Below are 8,304 nucleotides of genomic sequence, written 5' to 3'. Positions count from 1 at the left end.
AGGGGGTGCAGGGCCTGGTTAAGGGGGTGCAGGGCCTGGTTAAGGGTAAAGGGGGTACAGGGCCTGGTTAAGGGTTAAGGGGGTGCAGGGCCTGGTTAAGGGTTAAGGGGGTACAGGGCCTGGTTAAGGGTTAAGGGGGTGCAGGGTCTGGTTAAGGGGGCGCAGGGCCTGGTTAAGGGGGTGCAGGGCCTGGTTAAGGGGGTGCAGGGCCTGGTTAAGGGGGTGCAGGGCCTGGTTAAGGGTAAAGGGGGTACAGGGCCTGGTTAAGGGTTAAGGGGGTGCAGGGCCTGGTTAAGGGTTAAGGGGGCGCAGGGCCTGGTCAAGGGACGCAGGGCCTGGTCAAGGGTTAAGGGGGCGCAGGGCCTGGCTAAGGGGGCGGAGGGCCTGAATGGGGCACTGGGCCTGGGTAAGGGGGTGCAGGGCCTGGTTAAGGGGGCGCAGGGGGCGCAGGGCCTGGTTAAGGGTTAAGGGGGTGCAGGGCCTGGTTAAGGGGGTGCAGGGCCTGGTTAAGGGTTAAGGGGGCGCAGGGCCTGGTTAAGGGTTAAGGGGGTGCAGGGCCTGGTTAAGGGTTAAGGGGGCACAGGGCCTGGTTAAGGGTTAAGGGGGCGCAGGGCCTGGTCATGCAAGCCTCATAAGAGAAGCCTGGCCAGTCACAGAGTCAAGTCCCAGCTGGTGAATATGGAGTGTGTGTGTGAGTGTGCATATGTGTGTGTGTGTGTGTGTGTGTGTGTGTGTGTGTGCGTGTGTGTGTGCGCACATGTGTCTCTGTGTCTGTGTGTTCTCTAGGTCTTGCTCTGCTTCAGTTTCTCGATGTGGTGGCACAGCTTGAGGGCGGGGCCCAGTTTGAGGCCCATGTACTTCATGATCATGTCGCTACGCAGAAGCAGCAGGGCTCGGCCGTCGATCTCCTGATGGACACACACACACACACACACACACACACACACACACACACACACACACACTTCTGTCAGACACCACAGCTATACAGTATACTTGTTCTCAGAACAATATTCCAAACTCTTTTTTTCAGTTAACCTATTTCATGAATCCAGCATACTATAAATCCTGATAGTTCCCTTGGTCTTTGGAATTAAAATAGCTCCACATCATCACATACCCTTCACCATACCTAGAGATTGGCATAGAGTATTTTTTTTAATTAAGGCATTAAGATCAATTTCCAAAAGAAGATTTTTTTTTTATTCCTCTTTTTTTTAATCAACTTTAGCATGGGTTCATGAACCCATATGTGTCCTATGCACTATGTGTCCTAACACTGATGTCAAGAACAGTGTTCACAATGTTCTCTTGTATCTGAACAGCTAAAGCTTCCCTGTGAGGAGTGTAGCAGAGACGCTTAGCATGCAGCTAAAGCTCCCCTGTGAGGAGTGTAGCAGAGACGCTTAGCATGCAGCGTTCAGCGCCTCAGCAGTCCCCTCACCGACCGGGTCGCTGGTCACTCACGTGCTTTCTGAAGAGCTCGGCGTGTGGGCCCAGGGCCATTGGGTCGGCGTCGCGCACAAACTGCATCACTTCCTCTATGGTCCAGGAGGAGGGGCTACCCACAGGGGAGCGGCCTGCAGCGTCCAGCTCCATCTTCTGCTGCTCTGGACCCGTAGTGGAGCTGGCTGCTGTAGGACACCCCGGAGAGGGGGGGGGGGAGATAGAGGGAAAGTGAGGGGGAGAGAGAGATAGAGGGAAAGAGAGAGAGAAAGAGAAAGAAAGAGAGAAAGAAAGAATGAGGGAGAGAGAGAGTGGGAAAGAAAGAGAGAAAGAGAAAGAAAGAATGAGGGAAAGAGGGAGTGGGAAAGAAAGAGAGAAAGAGAAAGGAAGAATGAGGGAGAGAGAGAGTGGGAAAGAAGGAGAGAAAGAAAGAATGAGGGGGAGAGAGAGTGGGAAAGAAGGAGAGAAAGAAAGAATGAGGGGGAGAGAGTGGGAAAGAAAGAGAGAAAGAGAAAGAATGAGGGAGAGAGAGAGTGGGAAAGAAAGAGAGAAAGAAAGAATTAGGGGGAGAGAGAGTGGGAAAGAAGGAGAGAAAGAAAGAATGAGGCAGAGAGAGAGAGATGGAGACAAAGAGACAAAGGGAGAGAATATTAAATCAACATATTCAGGAGTAGCAATTTCCCACTGTAACCAAATGATGAAATGAGAGTACAACATCAATCTATACTACATACTATATATAACTAGAAAAGCACCTCCGCCTGCATATGTTTTTCCTAGGTTGTCATACATTTGAACCTAAACTATTCAGATCGCCGCCACGTGGCCATACCATGCCATTACAACACTAAGCTAAATACAAAAACGCCTCTGGAATCCCGACAGAATTACGGATCAGTCCCATAATTTAATCGTTTCTTTCTTGGGTCATGTCCAACCTTCCCTGAAATTGTCATCGAAATCTATCCATCACTTTTTGAGTTATCTTGCTAACAGACAGACGGACAAACAAACAGACAGACAGACAAACAAACAAACGCCGGTCCCCGATGAAAACACATCCCTCCTTGGCGGAGGTAAATGAGTATGAATCTATCTAGTGCCATAACAGATCAAATCCTAGTGTGACTATCCAGCTCTCGCGTGCTGAGCTTGCCCTCTTGGTCAATCGTGTCCATCTGCTGGCTGCTGTTTAGTGTTTGTCTGTACCAGCAGGGGAGCTCTAGGGTTCTGGTGATGTGGCTAATTGGTGACGTGGCTAATTGGTGACGTGGCTAATTGGTGGCCTAACTAGGAGCCACATAACACCAGGACCTCCCAGTCCGCCAGAGATCTCTGGTTTGCTCAGCTCCACATCATACTGGCTTGCGTTTCCCACTTGATTGTTGTTCACCTTTTTGCATGATATTCTCATTGTGCATTCACTGACTTTTGTACATAGTTCCTTTAATAAACCTATGTCATTGATATCCTTCGGTGTGATCTCCCCCTTTATGTTTAAAGGGGGAGATACAAAAACGCTCTACTACTCCACACTTATCAATAACCAACAAAAGCATCCGAAAATGCTTTTCTCTACCATCAACCGCCTTCTAGACCCCCCCGACACCCCACAACCCTCTGATGCTGCCGACCTCTGCTCCAGGTTCCTGGACTTTTTCCATAAAAAAGTGGACTCCATCCACCAGCAGCTCCAGATGTCTACCACCTCCCAGCTGGCCACAGTAGAGCGTCAGGATATGAATCAGCCATCTGCCTGCCCACCGTGTCACAGCTTTTCCACCTTCTCCCTGGTAGATGCTGACCAAGTCCTCAACCTTGTTTCCAAAGCCAGGCCCTCAACCAGTAGCCTGGATCCACTGCCCACGACCTTAGTGAAGGCCTGTCTCCCCACCCTCTGCCCATTGGTGGAGACTATCATTAACACCTCACTCAGCTCTGGCGTAGTACCCCCAAGTTTCAAGTTGGCGGCTGTTAAACCAACACTCAAAAAGCCTGGTTTGGACCCGGATGACCCCAACAACTACCGCCCGATCTCCAACCTTCCATTCTTGAGTAAGATCCTGGAGAAAGCAGTGGCTGCCCAGCTCCAACACCACATGTCCCACCATGAGCTCTTTGAACCACTCCAATCTGGTTTCCGACCCCATCATAGCACAGAGACAGCGCTCATCAAGATCACCAATGACCTTCTGATGGCTGCAGATAATGGCCTCGTCACCATCCTTGTCCTTCTGGACCTCTCTGCAGCCTTTGACACGGTCTCCCACACCATCCTCCTCTCCCGTCTCTCTGAACACATCGGCCTCACTGGTACAGCTCTCGCATGGTTTCAGTCCTACCTCTCAAATAGGAAACAATTCATCACGCTAAAAGGCTTCAAGTCCATCACAGCAGCAGTTAACCACGGTGTCCCCCAGGGGTCTGTCCTCGGCCCAATTCTCTTCACCATCTACATGCTCCCCCTTGGACGGATAATCCGTCAACATGGACTCAGCTTTCACTGCTATGCGGACGACACCCAGTTGTACATCAGCACAAAACCCTCTTCCCAGCTTCCACCCCTGCAACTCAACAACTGCCTGCAGGAAATTAAAAACTGGATGACCTCTAACCTCCTACAACTAAACAGCAGCAAAACAGAGCTCATGGTGGTGGCTCCAGCACCACTGCTTAAGAAGGTTGGAGATCTTGCCCTGGTCATAGATGGCTGTTCCACCTCCCTATCACCAGAGGCGCGGAATCTGGGTGTTATCATCGACCCCACCCTCTCATTCCGGTCTCACATCAAGAACATCACCAAATCTGCCTTCTTCCACCTGCGCAACATCTCAAGACTCCGGCCATCACTATCCAACTCAGTTACTGAGACTCTCATCCACTCATTCATCACCTCCCGCCTGGACTACTGTAATGGTGTTCTGTCTGGGCTGCCTAGTAAGGCCCTGGACAGATTGCAGTATGTCCAGAACTCAGCTGCCAGGGTGCTAACTCACACCAAGCCCTGGCAGCACATCACCCCCATACTCAAGAAACTCCACTGGCTCCCTGTCAAAGCACGCATCACTTACAAAATCCTCCTCCTCACGTACAAATCACTACACTCACTGGCACCCAAGTACATTACTGATCTCCTCCACCCCTACTCCCAATCACGGTCCCTGCGCTCCACAGGCAAGGATCTACTCACCATTCCCCGCACCAAACTAAAGACCTTTGGTGATAGGGCCTTCTGCGTAACTGCCCCTACCCTATGGAACAACCTACCATCTCCCATCCGTTCTGCCACCTCCCTGTCAATGTTCAAAAAGCACCTGAAAACACACCTCTTCTCTCTGACCTACCCCTCTTAGCCCCCCACCCCCTCCCACCCTCCCCACTCCTACTCTTGTTAAGCGACCTTGAGTATCTTGAAAGGCGCTATATAAATGTAATTTATTATTATTATTATTATGTTTAGGCGGCCTTGAGCCGGGCAGTCATGACACCAATATGATGCATCCACTAGGGGGCAGTAGCGTACCAAGGCGTGAGTGTTGACACCATAAATACTTATACGGGTAACACACACTGTTCACACACACTTCCAGAGAACCAGACGGATGTCATTCCACATCAAGCAGAACAATAGCACTGGGCACACACACACACACACACACACACACACACACACACACACACACACACACACACACACACACACACACACACACACCAAGCGGAACAACAGCACTTTTGATCCGACGCCCTCCACGCCCTATTGAGCTCATCAGTGCATGTGGGAAGATGCCTCCTGCTATAGACCTCTGAAGTTCGCCTACAAAAGGGATCCAAAGCTGCCATCTTTGCCCATATAAGGAGATCCGGGAGTTAATTGAAGCTAACTGCCTATGGCAAGTTGCATGGTAAGTTAGCTCTGGGGTAGCAAAGATCAAAGTGTGCCATCTTCACCTACCGAAGATCACAGTATCCACTAGACGGCAGTGGACAAAACTGTGTAGGGAAAAACGTCTGCATTTCCAATGTCATCATCCCCGCGAGAGTTTAACAGGTGCGATAATTGAAAATCCCCATGTTATTTCCCATAGAAAAAATCTCAAGATACCGGATCTCCTTATTTGGGCAAAGATGGTGGCTTTTTTGTAGGCGAACTTCAGAGGTCTATTCTGTCATGGATAGTGAGCTATTGAAATCTCTCCAATCTGGGATTGCAGTGTGGCCTTCCTCGTACCTGTCTAAAGCACACTCTGATGGAAGGCTATTTCTGGGCCCTGTCTTTACACCAGACAAAAGAGGGCTCTCCAAATGAAGATGGCTGCTAACGCGATTTGCTCTGAGTCTTCAACTTCAAACAGAGCGCCATCCAATCGTCTAACAGCTGTTTGTGTCACTACCCACACACTCTCAAACTGACAATCATTAACACAAACACACACACACACACACACACACTCTCTCTCAAACTGACAATCATTAACATACCAACATGCAGACATCCAGCTAACAAATACAGCCGACAAACAAACACACACACACACACACACACACACTGTTCACTGTGTGCTGTGTGTTCACTAATTCGGTTAAATTGGGTTAAATGCAGAGAATTTCCCTCAGGGGATCAAAAAAGTATATTCTATTCTATTCTATTCTATTCACACATATATATAAAACAAAGGCTAAGCTGCCCAGTCCAGAGAAACCCAGTAAGTAATCTCTTTCACAGCCTAGCTTCACACACACACACACACACACACACACACACACACACACACACACACACACACACACACACACACACACACACACACACACACACACACACACACACACACACACGCGTGTCCAGTAAGGTGTGTGTTCCAGGGCGGCGTACCCTCCTGACGGTGCAGGCGTGTGGGGGGGGTGTTGGAGGAGAGGCGGCGCAGGATGGGGGGGGCGTTGGCCGGGGGGCGGTACTCTGATGAGGGGCGGAGCGTCAGAGGTCGCGGGGTCATGCCGTTAGGGGGCGTGGCCATGCCGTGAGGTCGCGGGGTCGTCTCCATGGCGTACTCGGCCGACTGGTGGTCTGAAGCGGCGCCGTTCTCACCGTTGGCAAGCGCCTCTGTCCAGCAGAAAAGATAAGGATGAGGACGATGAACAAACACACACACACACACACACACACACACACACACACACACACACACACACACACACACACACACACACACACACACACACACACACACACATAAACATAGTCTGCGGAGTACAGATGTACACATTTGTAAGTATAAGAAGAGGAGCAGAAGGGCCCACATTTCTAAGCAACATTTTCATCACCACTTACTGAGATGCAAACAACAGCTTCACTATCAAATTGAGATGCACACTGGCACACAACAGCTTCATGCTTCATACATATCAAATTGAGATGGACACTGGCACACAACAGCTTCATGCTTCATACATATCAAATTGAGATGCACACTGGCACACAACAGCTTCATGCTTCATACATATCAAATTGAGATGGACACTGGCACACAACAGCTTCATGCTTCATACATATCAAATTGAGATGCACACTGGCACACAACAGCTTCATGCTTCATACATATCAAATTGAGATGCACACTGGCACACAACAGCTTCATGCTTCATACATATCAAATTGAGATGCACACTGGCACACAACAGCTTCATGCTTCATACATATCAAATTGAGATGCACACTGGCACACAACAGCTTCATGCTTCATACATATCAAATTGAGATGGACACTGGCACACAACAGCTTCATATCAAATGATGGCAATCGATAAGACTGTGGTAGGCGCTAGCCAGGCTAGGTAATGATGCCAATCGATAAGACCGTGGTAGGCGCTAGCCAGGCTAAGTAATGATGGCGATCGATAAGACTGTGGTAGGCGCTAGCCAGGCTAGGTAATGATGGCGATCGATAAGACTGTGGTAGGCGCTAGCCAGGCTAGGTAATGATGGCAATCGATAAGACTGTGGTAGGCGCTAGCCAGGCTAGGTAATGATGGAAATCGATAAGACTGCACCACAGTCTGTTTGACTCCAAGTGTTCAGAAACTATTCAAGAGGTCCTACAGCAAAAACATCTCAATTTCAATCACATAGTATTTGCTTGGCATGTTGTCTCATACTCTGAGTCCCATCTCAAGGCAACAGCACTGCAACACCGCAGAGTCCTGCAGTTGTGGTTTTACAACCAGACCTCATGGCAGCTGATCAATTGTTACACAATGTTTGTAATGCTTAATTAATGAACGCCACGGATGATTTAACTGGGCTGACAGCTGCATTAGCAAGAGCTGTCAATCATCTGGCCTGAAGAGGCGTGTCCACAGAGGGGCGGGGCCAGCAGTGCCGGCTAAACATGTGCAGCGTCTGCAGCTGATAATCAACTGAAGTGCTCGTCCCCGTCAGTCACTGCACGCCAGCCCTGGACCCTGTGTGTGTGTGTGTGTGTGTGTGAGTCTTCCCTGTCAGTCACTGCACGCCAGCCCTGGACCCTGTGTGTGTGTGTGTGTGTGAGTCTTCCCTGTCAGTCACTGCACACCAGCCCTGGCCGTGTGTGTGTGTGTGTGTGTGTGTGTGTGTGTGTGTGTGTGTGTGTGAGAGTGAGTCTTCCCCGTCAGTCACTGCACACCAGCCCTGGGTGTGTGTGTGTGTGTGTGTGTGTGTGTGTGTGTGTGTGTGTGAGTGTGTGAGTGTGTGTGTGTGTGTGTGTGTGTGTGTGTGTGTGTGTGAGTGTGTGAGTGAGTCAGTGAGTGATTGAAGCAACCGCCTGGCCTGACACACCTCACGGCTTCATTATGAAATGCTTTACTACTTGACTAGATCAA

General features: G+C 49.9%; 1 protein-coding gene across 3 annotated transcripts in view; it reads right to left on the bottom strand.

Moving 5' to 3' along the window:
* Nucleotides 1–234: 234 nt before the first annotated feature.
* scml2 (Scm polycomb group protein like 2) overlaps nucleotides 235–8,304 on the bottom strand; it is a 38,556-nt gene continuing 30,486 nt past the window's right edge. For 2 of the 3 annotated variants that reach the window (XM_062528400.1, XM_062528398.1), the window contains 3 exons: nucleotides 6,323–6,550; nucleotides 1,468–1,634; nucleotides 235–908 (listed from right to left, as the gene is read on the bottom strand). In XM_062528400.1, the coding sequence (XP_062384384.1) occupies nucleotides 783–908; nucleotides 1,468–1,634; nucleotides 6,323–6,550 (521 nt within the window). In that variant the 3' untranslated portion in view covers nucleotides 235–782. The remainder of the gene's footprint in view (nucleotides 909–1,467; nucleotides 1,635–6,322; nucleotides 6,551–8,304) is intronic. The other variant, XM_062528399.1, reaches the window with a different exon arrangement.

Source organism: Sardina pilchardus, chromosome 23 (assembly GCF_963854185.1).
Source record: "Sardina pilchardus chromosome 23, fSarPil1.1, whole genome shotgun sequence".
Classification (NCBI taxonomy): domain Eukaryota; kingdom Metazoa; phylum Chordata; class Actinopteri; order Clupeiformes; family Clupeidae; genus Sardina; species Sardina pilchardus.
Note: the sequence above shows the minus strand (reverse complement) of the source record. Positions and strands in the feature narration are given on the sequence as shown.